This window comes from Peromyscus eremicus, chromosome 7, assembly GCF_949786415.1.
Source record: "Peromyscus eremicus chromosome 7, PerEre_H2_v1, whole genome shotgun sequence".
NCBI lineage: Eukaryota > Metazoa > Chordata > Mammalia > Rodentia > Cricetidae > Peromyscus > Peromyscus eremicus.
Window position 1 is genome coordinate 46,624,519 of NC_081422.1, and position 18,325 is coordinate 46,642,843.

At 44.4% G+C, this 18,325-nt stretch overlaps 1 protein-coding gene across 2 annotated transcripts in view; it reads right to left on the bottom strand.

The window, feature by feature from the left end:
* Nucleotides 1-10,716: 10,716 nt before the first annotated feature.
* Nucleotides 10,717-18,325, bottom strand: part of Zc3h12c (zinc finger CCCH-type containing 12C) — a 61,002-nt gene continuing 53,393 nt past the window's right edge. For both annotated transcript variants that reach the window (XM_059267887.1, XM_059267886.1), the window contains exon 6: nt 10,717-18,096. In XM_059267887.1, coding sequence (XP_059123870.1) covers nt 16,700-18,096 — 1,397 coding nt within the window. In that variant the 3' untranslated portion in view covers nt 10,717-16,699. The remainder of the gene's footprint in view (nt 18,097-18,325) is intronic.

An 18,325-nucleotide genomic window follows, 5' to 3' on the forward strand; every position in this document is an offset into this window, starting at 1 on the left:
TTCGTGCGTAAAACAGACGGTATATGCTCTTATAAGGTGAGGAAGCTTAAAATGACTTCCTTAGCCTTGAATTCACTTCTCTGAAGTGAGGTGCAGGTCACACTAGACTCTTGGACACCTCTGAAACTGTCCCAGTTGGAAAGTGAATTGGAAGGCCACAGTGCACTCATCTGTGTGTTCATTTGGAAAAGGGTGTGGCCGACTGTAAATTCATAGAATTCAGCTATTCTTATTCCTGGTATTTGAACAAAAATCTCTGCTGGGAACACATTCTACACATTCACAGATTGCTGCAAACAATATTCTCCATGGCTTTTCATCTTGAAACCTTGTCTTCCAGAGCAGAAACCCATTAATCCTTTTTTGTGTGTGATTAGCAGGAACCCCAGATTAAAATGGGCAGTATGTTCTCCTCCCTCCTGGTGCTTTTCACCTGTGAATACCTGTGCTCCTCAGAGTGCCTCCTCTAAGGAGGCTGACTCCAAGCCATTGTTGTCAGAGGCAGAAAAAGAAAAGTATCTGTGTGACTCACCAGAGCAGCCAAGCTCAAATGACAGATTTTGAATTATCCCGAGATGAATTCATGAAGGGAACAAGGGAGCTGGCAGTCACTGCATCTTTGAGTCTGAAATGTCATCCAGCTGTCAGCCTTTAAGGGCTGAGGCCTCTGCAGTCGATTGTCACTGGAAAAGGACTTAGTTGTCCTTTAGGCCTTAGTTCTCTGGGGCTTCTCTCCAGAACTGTCATCCTGCCTACCTGTGAGATTCTGCCGGCAAGAACTTAGAAGTGACATCCAAAGCCACAGACAGGAACTAGCTGGCTGGTTTGCTAAGTGGTGGAGCCCCCTAAAGTCTCAGGACCAGATCATAGCCAAATGACTAATCAGCTGGCACAGTGTGGATCATGGGCTTCCTGATCTCAAAATTCACGCCTTGGTTTCTCTGCAAGGTTCTGGGCTAATTTTTGCTTAAAAGGCCAGGATCCGATTTGACCTCAGGCTGCTCTGTGTGGGGGCCTGAGGTGTGTGCCAGACACATGGAGCTAGTGTCTGTAAGGGGAGCTCATGCCTCAGGCTGTTCTCTTCTCAGCCCCTCCTTCTCCATACCAGAAATGTCTGTGACTGTGATGGGCAGTGTACAGACTGCAGCTTTACATTCAGAACATGGTTCTGGGGTCAGAATGTTCCCAAACCTGCTGTTGTGATTTCTTTTGAAGCCCCAAACAATTCCGGATGTTCTGAGGTCAGAAAGAAGTCTGCACCTCCTGGCATTTCCTCCACACCATTCCATCCTCTGCACAGCCCTGGAACATTCCCTGAGTGCTAAACACGAGTTTTCAGGGCCATGCCCATTGCAACCCATCCTGGTAATGTGTATGTTGAATTTTTTTCTCTGTCTCCTGACTTTCCCATCATCTGGCTATACAGGTCCCTGGTGGCTGACCCATGATGAGCTTTAGACTAAGGATGTACTGAGACAGCCCTGTGTCTTGAATGCATACACCCCAAAACTTTGGTGTCTCCAAGACAACTGGATAGACTAGTGCTCATCAACCAGGGCACTTGCTGATTCCCGCAACCCCCACCCCCACCCCCATTTGCTCTTGGCTTTCTTCTTGCTGTTATTCTTCCCTAGACCTCTTCACTGTCTTTCCTAGGAACAGACCTCAGGAGATGGACCAGGACTTGGGATGTCTGCAGACACTGCAGTCCTCAGCCAGCCAGCATCTGCTGAGCTCGACTTTTAGATGCCATTTTCTCAAACAGATGCTGGAAGGCACCAGCTTCTGGAAATCCCCCAGCACACACACCCCACCCCCGCTTTTTTTTTTCCCCTGCATGACTAGCTTATAAGATGGAATCTAAGGGGAGAATTATCAAGACTTTTTCACTTTTTAAAAAAAAAAATATCTGTGACTTATCTTTGGCTTTTATCTGAGAGCAAACTTGGTGGTGTGCATCTCCTCCAGTGTGTACTCCTGTGGAATCTGCAGACGCTGCTGTGACATCCCCTTCCTGTCTGGGCTGTTTGTACAATTGTATATAAATGGCAATAAATATATTCTAACATCATCTGGAGCCTGGATTCTCGCTTCGCTTTGCACGTGGGTGGTAGGCAGTGGCAGGCACACTTTCACCAGCAGGCCCTGCTGACCGCCTGCCACGGGACCGACCTGATCCAGCCGGGGTTCTCATCATCTCGGGTTTCACCCAGTGAGCGTTACTAAGAAGCAAGGGCAGTGTTTGGAGAAAGGATGGGGAGGGTTTGGTAGCAGAGCTGGGACATGACGCGGCATTAGTAATTCATGCAGTGGCATCGGTCCTGGCTGACGGAGGTCTGAATGTGCAAAGACTAAAGCATTGGGTGACAGTTTGCAATGTGACTCAGCCATCCGACATTAGGGCGACTGTTCAGATAGCTGAGTCACATTGCAAAGTGTCACCTTCGGAATATGTTGTGCTACGACGATGTGGTGAATGTGACAGGTTCCTGCCAGGCACAAAGGTAGACTTTAAGGATTTTCATAAAAACCATACAAAATATGCCACGGTAGAATTTTTTTCGTTGGTCGGTGGTGTTTCAGAGGTACCAAGGCAATACAGAGGACACATAAACAGTCAGTCCTTTATCTGTCAAGCACAACATCGTTTATCTACTACCAGGGAATGTTTATTAACACTGTCCTCTCATGCACTTAAGCCCTTTTGTTATCAGCCTTTTTTATAACTTAAAAGATAATCATATGCTTTGCTGTGGTATCTTATCAAATTGCTTTGCTGATGTTTCTCAGTAGGCCTCTCCTTGGTCATAAAGAGAAATTGACACACAACCGTTCAGTCAAAAGAAAAAAAAAAAAAGACAAGGATATGATGGAGCCCCAGGTTGGAACATACTGTGGCATGGGAGGGTTTGGAGCACTTAAAAGGCGGCTACTCTTTGTGTATTTTTAAAAAGGGAAGGGGGTGGGCTGGAAGCAACTAGGAATCACCAGGCTGTGAGTTCTGAACGTTGGCAGTGAGACAGGACTGTGTATCACAGCTGTTCTTAATTCCTCCACTTAGCAGACCCTCCAGAGACTCCAAAGAGAGCCTGCTCTCCACAGCCAATACTGCTCTTCTGAACAGATCCTTTCTGGCTGGGACTGGAGATTTGCACAGGCAGAAGCCATTGGAAAAAGGATGGCTGCGGTGGGATAAGGGACAATCCTGTGGAGAGGCCTAGGATTTCCTCAGGGGATGGTAACCACAGCCTGCAGTGTGTGCTCTGTTAGAAATTAGTGTGAATTAGTGGCTGGACCTGGGACCAGCTGTGCCAGCAAGGGGCCTCTTACCCCTCTGCTGTAAAATGGGGTGACTGCATGGAAGGGGAAAGAGTCCTGTACCTCCATTTTTACATTTACTTTCTGTTTGTAATGTGTCTTCTTGGAAAAGGGAAAGGAAAAAGTAGGGAAGTCACCTCCTTTTAATATTAACAGAAGGCGGCTGGTTGGCACAGATGGGCAACGGAGACAGGAGGATTAAGAGTGTTTATGTTCAGATGCTAAAGCAAGTCAGAGCTTATCAAGTCCAGCCCCTGTGGAGACGGAGCACATCACGCTCTCACGGTCCATGCCCTGGTGGCTGGTTTCTGACTCTTCTGCACATCATTGGACAAATGGGCTGGAAGCTGATGGCTCAGCACCCCAAAGCCTACAATGTCACCAGCAGAGGGGGAGAAGATGATGCTTCTAATTCCCACCAACCCCACATGCACCCAAAGGAGCACCTGGGTAGGGAGGCTTCCTTCTCCCCAGAGAACCCATATGGGAAGAGCACTCAGCACCCCCACCTAGGATGCGCTCTGCCTTTTTTCTTTTTTTCTTTCTTTCTTTCTTTCTTTCTTTCTTTCTTTCTTTCTTTCTTTCTTTCTTTCTCCTTCCTTCCTTCCTTTCTTTTTTTTTTTTTTTTTGGTTTTTCCAAGACAAGGTTTCTCTGTGTTGTTTTGGTGCCTGTCCTGAGTCTCCCTCTGTAGATCAGGCTGGCCTCAAACTCAGAGATCCGCCTGCCTCTGCTTCCCGAGTGCTGAGATCGAAGGCATGCTCCACCACTGCCCAGCGAGCCATGTATTTCTTTCCAGGAAGATGGAGGCTTTCACTGGACAGTTTGTGGAGGACCTTGCTTCTCAAGTTTTCTTTTGGGGGAGCTGGCTTGTTGCCAGCTCCACAGTGACTCCCATCTCTTAGCCTCACCGGTGACCACAGGGAGGGTGGGCCTGCTTTCTTGGGATTCAGTGGTAGACAGGAAGTCCAGTTGCCCTAGACTAGGTCTGCACACGGTCAGGCTCGAGGTGATCATCCAGCCACCGCCTACTTGATCTTTTGCTCTGTTGCTCAGCCCCGTGTTTCTCATTTAATGTACATCAGACTCACCTGGAAGGGTGGCTAAGAAGTATGCTGGGCCCCTTTCTCAGACTTTCTGATAGAGCAGGCCATAGGCCTGGCCCTGGCCTCTGAATTTATAGCACATTTCTAGGTGAGACCAAGACTCCTCAGTAGGGACCACACTTAAGACCCAGAAGCACTTGTCGGAGAGAAGGAATTGTACTTGTTCTTCCCAGACACCACAAGAACTGAATGTTCTCAAGGCTGAGTCAGCTGGGTGGCATTTGCTAAACGGGCCGGAGAACATTCCTTGGTCAGCGTGAGTAACTTACAAATCAATATCCTCTTGTAGCCATGGCCTTGGGGACAAACAAGTGGTTATGGATTACACTCACTTCAGACTGGGTAGAACATCAGATAAGTGGATGCCAGCTGGACATCGATCCTGAAATGGCACTTTAAGGACAGAATCCCATTTTCCCTCAGTAAAACCACAGGCAGAGTCCTGTGCACAGATAAACAAACCTGTAACCAGGCCATTGAGCAAGGATGGGAGAAGCAGGCCATATGAGCTTCCCACTGAATCATAAAACTCAAACATTCACAGGTCAGGAATCGGCACGACAAGTCCTCACAATGAACAAGTCCGAGGAATCAGGAGAAGAGGGGACACCCTGATGGGTGCACTTCCCGGAAACGGGTATCGGCCCCAGTAGATTTCACCTACTTGTAATTCATGTAACTGGAGTTAATCTGCATGCACTCTTCAGATTTTACTGAATGATTTTACTTAACAAACCCTCAACAATTCCTTCAAATGCCTTTCCACCCCTTTGGCTTTAGTGACAACCATACCAAATGTTTCTACAGACTTAGCCATCATGGCTGCTAGAGGCCAAGCCAGCGAGGCCTTTCAGAGTCACAGCCCAGCATGGCTTCTCAGCTAAGCCTCTGCAGGTATTCACACCTAGACTCCCTGATTTCCTGCACTCCTGCAATCTGGTCCACTCTGGTGGAAATGTCTTCCTTGCCACACACTCCATTTTTGTTATTGCAAGGCTCCCTACGTTGCCTGTGGTACTCACCCACAGCCTCAGCTGTCCTTCTTCCTGGGTACTTTTCCAGGGCGTTTTGCCCCTCATAAGTTTCCATTGGATTAACACTTTCTGCTCCTGCCTAATGCAATACTCAGAAGTAGCCACAGAGCCTCTTCTAGGTACACACAGGGGAACGGTGAGCACAGGGCCTGTCTGGTGAAGGTGTGCTGGCTAGATTTGTCAGCTTGACACAAGCTAGTCATCTAAGACGAAGGAGCTTCAACTGAGAAAACACCTCCATAAGATCAGGCTGTAGATGAGTCTATAGGGCATTTTCTTAGTGATTGATGGGGAAGGGCCCAGCCCATTGTGGGTGGTGCCACCCCTTGGCTGGTGGTCCTAGGTTCTATCAGAAAGCAGGCTGAGCATGTCATGACGAGCAAGCCAGTCAGCAGCACCCCTCTGTGGCCTCTGCACCAGCTCCTGCCTCCAGGTTCCTGCCCTGTTTGAGTTCCTGTCCTGACTTCCTTCAATGATGGACAGTGATGTGGAAGTGGACATCAAATAAACCCTTTTCCTCCCCAGCTTGCTTTTGGTCACAGTGTTTCATCGTAGCAATAGTAACCTAAACTAAGGCAGGGTGTTAGTCTGTCTCTTCTGCTAAACTATAGGTCATGGGTACTTGACAGAAAAAATTTGTTTGACTTAGGAGTCTGATCATCCAAAGAGCCTGGCTCTGTGGTCCTGGTGAGGGCTAGGATACCCATCGTACTGCTAGTGGAAACAGAAAGAGACTTGGCTGAGTGAGGAAGGGCTGAGGGCAGGCTCACTTCATAAGTTTCCTGACAACCCTTCCCAGGATGGTGCCCTGTGACTTAATCACTGTCCACGAAGTCCCACCTCTTAAAGATCCCATTATCTTCATGTTGCCAAGTTGGAGACTAAGGTTCTATCACCAGAAACTCAAACCATAACCAAGTCGTAGTGTGAGCATCTCCAACTGTCCTGGTATTCAGATTCCTTCGTGAAGGGTCAGGGGACAGCCTACCTGCATTTCTGTGGATGGACACACCTGTGTTCATACACCTCTAGTGTGTGTATTTTCTACACCTGTGGCACTAGGGGATATGTCTGAGACATCCTTGATTGTTAGGATTGGGTGGAACTGACATCCAGGAGGAAAACCAGGAGTTCCACGAAGCATCCTCCAATATGTAAGGGACTTCTGAAGCCTCAAATATCGACTCATCATGGACATCAGGTACCTCCTACCCTCCCCCAGTCTGTGGCCTCTGTGCATGGGTCTGTCATGGCATTGGAGAGGTTGAAATGGCAGGGAAAGTAGTCAGGATCGACTGAGACCAGGCTGAACCATAGGCTGTGGCCTACATCCCTGGCTCCTTCAATAGGCCCAGTGACTAGCAGGACCAGAGTACAGAAGTTATAGAGAAGAAGGGCTCTGTGTGATATTCTTAACAGTCTCTTGTCTCAAAACTACAGAAGACAGCACATCAGTGGGGCTCCTCACCCCAGGAGTCCTCCCTCCCTCCCTCCCTCCCTCCCTCCTTCCCTCCCTCCCTCCCTCCCTCCTTCCCTCCACAGGATGCTCTCTGGGCCATGGGATGCCTCTGAGTGGACCCAGCAGTCCCCAAACATGTACACTCAGACCTCTTGCACCCTGAGCCCCACATATTGTCATCACTGAATTTTCCTTCTTGCTGATTGGTCATCAAGTCAGTAGGTCTGAGGCAATGCATGCCGCTGTCATCAGGGGGCTGGCTAAGGCCAGCGTTGGTCTGAAATGAAGCGCACTCTTAAGTCTCTCTAGCTTTTCTGCCATGTAACTTCACACCCCACTTAGCTTCTCTGGATTCCAAAAATATAAAAAAAAAATATATAGTGAAAGAACGAACTATTACATGCATGCTGTTCATGTGCCCTCTTTTCCTGGGACAGCTGCTCACCCAGTCCTGAGGAGTATTTATGAGTGCTCTGAAGGCTGAAATCATGCTTGGTACATTCTGAGAAGCAATTGTGTGCAGTCAGAAGGAACAGCATTGTTCAAAAGAATATCATTGTTTCCCCTATCTACTCAACAACCATTTACAGCCACCCTGAGCTCCAGCCCTGCAGGATCAGTGGGACAAAGGGGGTCCTGCCTTCCCCAGGGGCCTCTGTACCTCCTCTTCCTATACCCAGTGCTAGGGCAAGGACCACCCTGGATGATGACCAGGGATGAATGCAGAACTCAAAGTTGCAAGGTTCCTCCCACCCCAAGAAATCAATCAGCTAGCTAGAGCAGTCTGTCAGGTGTTGCCCCCCGACCCCCATGCCTGGCCCAATGTCCAGGAAAACAGCCCAGAGGCAGACAGCAGCCTGCACAGACAGGAAGAGAACATGATGTGAAATGCCCATGAATGGAGACTTGCATCCCGATCACCAGGTGCTACCTGTATTGCAAGGAATGCAGCTCTAAGATCTGGGGTGAACGATAATGTCTGCCGCTGGGGATTATGAAGCTGCTTTAGAAGTACTATACCCTTGTAAGGCTCATCCTGAAGTACAATAAACTAGCCTTGGGTACATCCTTCTCCTAGCTCTGTGGGAACTGGTAGCTCTGCTTTGGGCTATACCACCTGACCCTTGATTTGTCTGTTGTTATCGTTGGGCATATCCTTTAATCCAACATCATAAAATCAACACTCAGGATATGGCCCACTCCCAGATAAGACCTGAGACCCCACTACCCAAAGTTATCTTGGCTTTCTGCCTACCTGCCTATCTGGGTCACAGGGAAGTGATAGATCTAAGGAAAGGCCCAGCAGTAAGTAGCCTTAACTTGGTTAGGGTCAAACCCTGAGCCATGTGTACAGATGTGCAGCTGTGCTCATGGGGCAGCTCAGACATATTCCAAGTTGAAGTTTGGGATGGGGCAACCAAAGGACTTTGTCTGGTCATGTATCACAGATAAACTGAGACAGCTATAAATCAGGTCCATGCCCTCATGGCGTATTTATTTCAGGGCAGGGAGATGAGCAATACAGAAACTCAATCTCAGTGACAATGCTGAGGAGGTAATGTAAAATGGGGTGTGTTAGAGAGGAAGTGTTAGGATGTTCAAAGCTCAGGAAGGCTTCACAGAGGTAATGTTGGAGTAGATAATACACCTTCCGCCGGGCGGTGGTGGCACACGCCTTTAATCCCAGCACTAGGGAGGCAGAGCCAGGCGGATCTCTGTGAGTTCGAGGCCAGCCTGGGCTACCAAGTGAGTTCCAGGAAAGGCGCAAAGCTACACAGAGAAACCCTGTCTCAAAAAAACAAAAACAAAAAAACAAAAAAAAAAAAAAAAGTTCTAAGATAATACACCTTCCAAGCTGGAAGACTGCAGGCATGCTGAAGAAATATCCAGAAGGCCCAGTATCTGCTGCCCTCTCCAACTCAAAACATTTTAGGAGCTTGGCATAATGAAATAAGTGAGTCTTGGGCACACATATGGCCAGAGGCATCCAGCACAAAGCAGAAGGACAAGTGGTGGCTGAGTTGAGAGCAGTGGAGGGCAGGATGCACCTTGTGAGGGACAGGCAAGTGGCGGGGACGGCCTTGAGCTGCAAAAGAACTTCTCATTCCAGCCCTTCTACCCTCCCCAGTGCATGGCCCGACGCTCTGTATGGGCATCTCCTTAGCCACACTGACATCCTTGAGGTGGACATGATTCCATCTACAGGGGAGAAAGCCCCAATAAAAAGTCAAAGTCTTGTTCACATGGGGGCACTGCTCTGATGTTCATGCTCACGCCATTGTGTCCTTGCTCCAGCCTTTTCCCAAGGCGTCGCCATGTTAAGTTCTTGTGAGAGAGATGGAGAATCTTTCAAAGTCAGTTGCTTCCGGTTGCCCTACAGTTCCTGGCAACTGGCCTATCCCAATATCCCTGACAACCTTGGGCGGGTTCTCTCCAGGAGGCAGAGTTAAGGATGCTCACCATTGCAGCTGCCTCAGAACTAGGAGATGACGGAGTGTGGTAAAAACTCAGATCCAGGTTTTTTTTTTTTTTTAATAAATTTGCCATTACAGTTGCTTTTTGTGATCCTCCCCTTTCACTCATTGATGAGTGCTTCAAGTCATCAGTGTGTGCTAACTTCCCTCTAGACCTGAGGAAAGTGAGGTACTAAGTCTACTTAGCACTGTAGGCCATCTCCTATTCTGGGCTCAAGTAGTCCTGGGAAGGCTGGAAGCCTCTCCCACTAAACGTTGCTATTGATTCATTGCTTTTGGAGATGTTGAACTCTCTGACAACTATGAGAACATCAATACTTCAATGTGCATGACAGCTTGAACCAAAACACACAGTCCAAGTCTGCAAGTTCTGAGCTCCAACTTAGACAAGTAAGTGGGCAAAGGAGCAGAAGAATCTATGGCACTGGCCAATGGAAAGTACCAATTTTAGGGGCAATGTCAGAGGGAAGCAAAGGTCTGCAAAGAGACAGGAAAATCCCAGAATTTAATCATAACATCACTAGAACATGTTGTTATAATGACCACAGCAGCAGTGGAATACTCCCAATGACCAAAAATCGGGTCAGGAAGACACAGCTCTCTAGAACGGCAGGGATCACGTGAAGTCCCTGTTTCAAGGTTCAGGAGCAGGGCCAGGTAGGACTATACTTAGCTGCACCTGCCCTTGAGTTCTCCTCCCCATCATGCACTGGGGACAGGCACTTGTGACACAGGGGTCAATGCCATTTTATGAGGGAGTTTGGGAAAGACTCTGAGAGCTGATCTGCTTGTTTCTGCATACTGTGTGTGCTGTCTCTGTTATCATACTAACATGTGCAAGATGGGTTCAAGCACACGAGCATCACTTACTAACTTCTGCCTGCTGTCTCCTCTAACCTCTGGAAGAAATAAAACATCGACCTATAGTGATCTAGCGTTTTGAGTCTCAACTATTAACAAGATAAAATTTATTATGTTTTTCTTTTTTAATACTTACTTACTCATGTTGACTGTGTTGCTTTTAGACTCCAGCTTAACTACATGGAAGAGACCTTGAAGGATGCATGTGAAGCTTGTTTAGGGTTCACATGCATCAGTGCCCCAAGTTGGTGTACCATACTACCCCACCAAGAGAAGTCTTCTCAGTACCCTTTAATCCTTGCTGGCCTTCATCAGAACAAGGACACTGTATCATCCAGCCTTTCTATAAACTCAGTGGACAAAGTCCTTATCCACAATCACAGTCTTAGCTAGACAACCAGACATTTCAGAATCACCAGAAACAAAACACTTTAGAGACAAACAGAAAGAAAACACTCTCACCATGTTTTGAGTCATGACTAGTTATTTTTGACATTTAATTTCAGTTTAATAGGAGTTATTTGTGGCTCTAACATTTACATTGATGATGAACATGTGCACATCCTACAGAGAAGCCCAATGTCATTAACCACAGAATTCGGGCAAGCCAGGGGAACAGAGAAGGAAAATACTTTGTTCATTTAGCATCTATGCTGTCATATGAGATCCATTTCTTCATGAAACAACAACCTATCATAGGAAAAATGATTATTTAGTATTTCCCCCTCTACAGGAGAATCATATAGCTGGTTCCACTGCTTTGGGGATTGTAAAAATCCCATTACAGAAACACACAGAACAGACAGTGATAAACAGAATAACATGTTTATAAAATGGTTGCTCTAAACATATTCTTTACTTTATTTTTCCTATAAGAAAAGCGAAGGATCAATAAGGAAGTTCTCTCCCAGCATACAACTATAGTCAGGAGCAAAAGGAAACCTGACAGAGAGGGTACACCATGTCTGTAGTATTTGACCATTTGTGGGTATTTAACAGAAGGTAGAAAGTTTATAATTTAAAAAACCCAGGGGAAATCTATGTGTGTGTGTGTGTGTGTGTGTGTGTGTGTGTGTGTGTGTGTGTGTATCACACACACACATACACAAATATGGGTGTATATGCTTACACAACAACCATTGGGTTTCCTTTTCCTGTGAGACATGAGCTGCTTTAGAGAGGAATGGGAAAGCCCTGCTGGGAAACAACTTGTTGTTCACCTGAAATACCTGGATAGAAAGTCAGTACATGGTTTAAGAAATGAAACTTTACAAGTTTATAAAGAATGAAAACATGCATAGACATTTTCTACCGCCAAATGGTCAAAACCTGACATTGTGATTAAATCTGAAGGATTGCGGATTCTAGGGGAAAAGTCACGTATAAATATGACAGTGTTGTCATAACAGGAGTACCAGGCAAGGAGGTGAGAGCATTACAGAAGAAACACTACACACTGGAAAGTCAGAGTTGCACTCCAACTTTACGACAGTGTGACTACTGAAGTGGGTGGCGGTTTTCCTAGCTATTTAACAACCCTATGAAGATAGTGTTATTGCTGTGGTCCATGGATGAAGCCCTGGGAATGAGCATGCTCAGCAGTGTTCAGCTCCAGTCAATTCAGACTCACAGGTGATCATAAGAACACCACTCCCAAGGCAGTCCCTAGAGTATCTAAAACCTCTATAGTAGGCATTTGGACAGAGAAAGAAGACATACATGTTTCTTATTAAGAGTGACAATGTAAGAAATACACTCATTATAGCTGTTAGACTACTCGGTTTTAAATATTACAGAAAAACCCTAAACTGTGAAATTACATTATGTTAATCTTTAAAACCACTTGTAAAGAAGGATAGGTCTGGTGAGTATCAGAAGACAAAGTCAACAGAAAAATGTAACTGACAAATGCAATCTTTGAAAAAGTTGTAGCTAATTATAGGCTAAGTTTTAAAACAGACTTTTTTTTTTTTTTGGTCCACGAGGCCATTAAAAAACAAAAAATAAAGGATTCTTCCTCATAAATAGAAACTCAAAGCTCAAAGAAAAATTTCAATACTCTTTTGGCAGATTTGTTGGTTAGACAAGAAACATCTGAAATGATGGGTGTGATGAACTCAGCATAAACGCAGGAAGGTGCTTTGAAATGACTGGCACACGTCATCTTCTGAAGGACGCCAGGGACTATCGATTACCTCCAGATGTTTGCTGAGATACAGCTAGTATTCATTATATTAACACACACCAGAACTTACTGCGCAATATGTCTGGCTTTCTCCCTTAAGGGCAGGGCTGAGGAATGGCCCACAGGTAAAAACCTGATGCTTGTTTCTGTAAGTAAAATCTTATTTAAAAAAGTCACATTTTTATCTATATGTTGCCTGTGGCTTTTACACTGTAAAGGCAAAGGTGAGCAGTTTTTAAAAGACTATTTGATTCTCTGAGAAGCCTGAATTATTTATTACCAGATCCTACACAGAAAGAGTTGTTGGCACATCACCTAGGGTTTAATTCCTAAAGCATCTAGAACACAATGTCTTTGCTTTCCCACGCAAAGCTTCCTCACATTCTGAAGTACATGTGACTAGTCTTCTATGCTTTATTTTGTTCATTGGTGTGTATCCTGAAACTTTAACACTACAGCTGGATTTTTCACTTTTAATATATTTGGAACATAATCATTATCTCTAGCCATAATCTGCCTGATGTCAGGCATTCTCTAGGGATTAGAGATTAATAAAATGGAAGAGCCACCCAGCAACAGAGAGACTAGAAAACTGTCCCTCTTATTTTCTCTTGAATAAGGAAACAGGATAGAAAAAGGAGAAAGACAAACCAAATACAATTTAGGGTATATACCAGCAAGTCAGGGAAAGGGTTTCAGCTTTCACATACAGAAAGGCAGACAGCAGACAGGCATTGATACATGTGTGCATGTGTATACACACATACATATACATATACATACACACACATTCCTCACATCTATCATAAACTAAAAAATACAACATAAAGTATATTTATTTTATAAATATATTACTGTCTATATACATATAGATACATCCATAAAAGACATGTTAAATAATCATTTGTATAATCAATACTACTTTTTGTGTATTTAAAAATTACACATTCTATTAAAATTATCAAAATAATCTTTAAAATACCAAGAATAAAACCAACCAAGTGTTTCCTTCCATGTAAGTAGTTCTGAATCTTATCATTGGTCAAACAGACCCTAGACTTGGTCACACAACTCAAAGAAACATAGTTCAAGCAGGAAAATGCTATCCATTAAAAGACAACCCCCCATTTTTTTTAATACTTCATAACAAATATGTGTATATATAAAACACCCTCTTCAGGTATATTACATATTCTCATAAATGTATTTTCATAAAAACACAAAATTCAAGTTTCCACCAGTGTCAACTATTTTATACTGGTGACCATTACTTTCACTGTTTAGGTCAGTGACAAACTCCCATTAGGATAATGGGACTGAAAACATCTGTATGACATGCAAGAAAAGAGGAAATTCTAAGGGCCACTTTGGCCAGTTAGGTATTATTCCCTCTGGACTAAGACACAGGGACAAACAAACTGCTAATTACTGCATGAAGTACAGTCAACTGTCTATTATATTCAGGGGCAGAATATTCCAGTCTGAGTCCTTTTTATCAGCTGACCAATTCTGACATTTTTACTACTTATTAACACACCATTTTCAGGTTGTTTATTTATTTATTTTAGAAAGTCTGGTGAATAGGAATTAGCAATTGGGAAGAAATTTTTTAGCTAAAATTAAGGTTTATGATCAGCCATGAGCTTAATAACGGACTCCTGTTACTTATTACTTGAGATATTTGAGAATTGGATGTAGCTAAAGTCTGCCAATTATGTTAAACTCTGCAAGCAACGTTGGTGCTTCATTAAAGGGGACAGACTGTCCTCCTGTCCTCAGAAAACTTTTCCTTAGCACACAGCTAATGGTACTGAGAAACGTAGGTGTGGGTGGGTCAGGGCTGCCCACTCCGTGACAGTGGCATGGATTCTATTAAAGATGAAAAGGAGGGTAACTAGTCAGCTAAAATCATTAGAAGGCCAAATTTGAAAAGTCATATCCTTCTTCCCTAAGGTCTCCCTTAAGTCTTTCTAGTCAAGTTTGCCCATTTCCAAATAATCACAGTGCTAAAATGAAGCAAAAGTGACTTGCTCACCCGAAGGGACCCCCGCTCCAGCCGCACACTGCCTGGGGAGACGGGCTGGAAGGAGCCCTCCTCTGCAACCCTGCTTCTGACGCCCATTTGGCCTCCACAGTTCCACCTGTCCTTCAGCTAATGACTGACAAAGTCAAGGACAGTTTCACAAGTCAGTGGTGCCACTCAGACAGACACCACTCAGAATGGCTGGTGTGGCACCACTGCATCACTCTTGGTAAAGATGTGCGCCACACTCACTCAAACACAACAGCAGTAACTGTAGAACATCACTTTCCTGAATTAAGTTTGCTGAACATGGTTCAGATTATTGGATATGCTAATATGCACAATGCCGTTTAGAAGCATTTACTGTGTACCCAAATCCTACTCCATGCAACACACAGTGTCACACAAGTAGTGAAAATGTTATCCTAGTCGAAGATGCTTGGACGTTATTTTCAGGCAGCATTTTACCTTTATTTTAAGATAAGTTCACACTAGGTAAGTTTTAGGAGAAAGAAAATGCCAATAAATTTATTTAATATATTTTAATATATAAAACTAAGACAGACACCTTTATTTACCTTAATTGTTAGTTTTATTTTCTATCCTATTCTAGTCTTCAATTTTACTTTAAAATTTTGTATTTAAATAAGGGATAAAATGTTGCCCAAAAGTCTAATTATAGTTACACATTTGTGTTTTTAACTAGATCTACAAATCAAAATAGTTCTTATTGTTAAAAAGATACAATTTGTATCAACAGTAAAAGGTACTTTCTGGTTTTCAGGGCTTTGTCTCTCTCAGGCTGCAGGACCACCCAGACCAGAGCATCCAGGCTGATGACAGACCAGAGCTGGACTTGTCCTTTACACGAAGTGATTCAGAGTCAAGTTCTGTCCAGCACAACACTGTCTGCACTGATCATAACCCATTTTCCAATCCTCAGAAATGTCACTACAGCAAGCATAACCCATGACTTTGCAACCAGAAATATCCCTTACTAATACTAGAACAGACTTTAGTCTGTATCTAAAACTACACTATTTGTGGCAAGAGTCTGGCCTTAATAATATAGTAGGCCCCCAAAAAAACTACCTTCAGGAAAATGGAAAATATACAATATCTTACAAAAAATTTAAGTTACCATTTACATGTCCTCCATTGCCATTTCTATAGTGCAGTATCAATAAATGTTGCATATCCTCAACACATCATCAGACCACCTCAGGCCAGCCTTGATAAATAGCAGGAAAGCTAGAGTGTATTAAATAGAAAAGTTGCATTGAGAATACTTAGATTCATTAAAAACAGGCAAGAACTGTGAAAGAGTTATTCATCCAGTATTGTGCCTCCCACAGAAAGACAGACATCAAAACACACATTAATGGAAAGCCAGGGCTTCAGCCGTCTCATTTCTACTGTCAAGAAGCACATTTTAGCTGGAAAACAAAGCTTTAACCTGTAATAGTTAAGGCTTTTGCCTTATTCATAAAAAAGGAAATGGAAATATTTTTTCCATTGATTGCATCTGCTTTCTTTTAAACTGACCATTTAAAATTAACTATTTTTCTTAACAGGAAACATCCAAACAAAAATAAAATAATAAAAAGTGCCATACTGAAAATCATTCTAATATATACTATTACCCATTTTAATATAACTGGTAACTTACATTTTGTTTAAAATATAAAGTCAGTGCTGTAGTATATCTTTGTTTCTATAAATAATGATTATAGCACAAAGAAGCCCACTTTCCCCAAATAAAAATAACTTAAAAAGCTGTAAAGGATTCTAGTTAAGCTTGGCTTGAGGAAATAGTTTGCTAGGTCTAGTCCAGTACCTCCACATTTTGAAGGTACTGCAATTGCTTGCAGTTGACAGACAAACACCAAGTTAATAAGACAGGAAACAAGGATAAAAAGTGCTGCATATAAACCCCTGATGCACCAAAGAGGAAATATCAAAGATCACAGATACATCTATTAAATCAAACTGGAGAAACTTCCAGCCAAGTGTATAGCTTTAAAAAGGAAATGTTTAAAAAAGAGTTTGAATGTAAAGTAATCCCGTGATCCGTCCACCAAGTGGGGTTCCATACAGATTCCATGATACAGTAGTTCACATAAATGGATACTATATAACCTCCTTGCTGAGAAGGAGATCACATGTGCTATTGTAGCAAACCTCCCTCAGCATCTGAGCTGAACAAAAAACTACTCAACACCACAAAGATGCATCATCTTTTCAATAACCCAGCTGAGATTTTTCCACTAAGATGGCTGCAGCAAGCTGCTGGGCATCTGTCATATGAGGATTCCTTTTCATGACGAGCCTTACAAGGTCAGGTGGGAAGATGTTGCACAAATTGATATAAATCTTCTCTCGGTTGTCCTGGTACCTCGGAGGATCTTGTGGCATTCCACAGTACGGGACTCGCCAGGTGGGCTCCTGCTGCTCAGGCAGGCTCTGGAAGGTGACCGACTCATAGCACGGGGGTGTGGAGTTATCGGGTAAAGAGTAAGTCTGCCGATAGCCATACGCATCCATCCCGTAGCTTGGCCTATCCCAGCTTCCTAGGCCTTCCTGGCGTGAGTAAGGCTTTCTTTGTCTTGAAGGAGAACTATCATAGAGTCGAGAATCAGAAATGCTGTCTATTCTTGTGGCCACTAAGGACCTCCCTAGGTGTGGTGCCTTAGAGTGTGCGGAGCTTGGTGGAGAGGGGTAATCCCCGGGACAGCTGGACCGGGCACCCACAGCAGGGTGCTGCAGATGCATAGCCAAGTGTGGAAGAGGAGGCTTGTGATGGAACTTTGGTTCTTCATGACTGTAACTTTGCACTCTGGTTAAGGGGTCGTGGAAATTCTGCAGGAAGGGCTGGGAGTTAAGGCGGCTGTGAGGGTGCATGTGCTGACACTTGAGATTCTCCTCCAGCTGTGGGTCAGGAGAGCTGACATAGGAACGCTCATTGTACCCCACATAGGAGTCGCTGCTCCCACAGCTCAGGCTCCCCTCACTGCTGCAGTCTGAAGCTACAGAATTGACTCGATAATCAGTGTCTAATGAGAAACGCCTTTCAGGACTTCGGGGGCCTGAGATACTCAGATTTGAATATGCATTCAACATGGAATAATATCCAATGTCCACAGGAGAGTCACATTTTGGATACTGTTCATAAGGCATTGGCGTTCCATGATTTTTGGTTGCCATCATCATTGGAGGGTACTGCCCCTGTGGTCTTTGATCCTGAGGTGGGAAATGAACTCCAGATGGAAGGCCATTGCTTAAAGATGTAGTGCTTTGGGGTTTTGCAGTAGAAGTGGCCGGTATACTAACTAAGGAAGGTACAGACCTGGTTTCCAATTTGTTTTTGGTGGGAAGCTTTTCCTCTATGTCTTGGTAGACGTGAGTCCTTATGCTCGGGTCTGACTGCCTCTTTGGAGCACCTCGCTTGCCGTCCGAAGTGCTATCAACCTTGGTGCTACAAGGAACACTGTTGCTCTTCACCAGTCCTCCTTCATTTGTGGTTTTGACGGCTGTGTTTCTAGACATGGCACGCAGTTCATCAGCTACTGACCGCTGCGGCTGACTGCCCCTTTCTGGGTGGTAATATTTGCACTTGTGTCCGTAGGTACACTTCTTTCCTAGGGAGATAAAGTCAGTTAGGCAAAGGAGCACACCACGAGATCCTGCACAGTTAGTGAAGCATGCCTATCTGCTCCTGATAAAAAAGGCAGAAATGGCAGGCGGGCTGAGTCTTAGTCTGTTCCTCACGCTCTTTGGTCTTCTTGCTTACTATGAAGAGCACTGAGGAAACTCTCATATCTGCCTTTTCTCTTCCAGGTCTTTACAACTGTGTGGGAAATTCTGCTA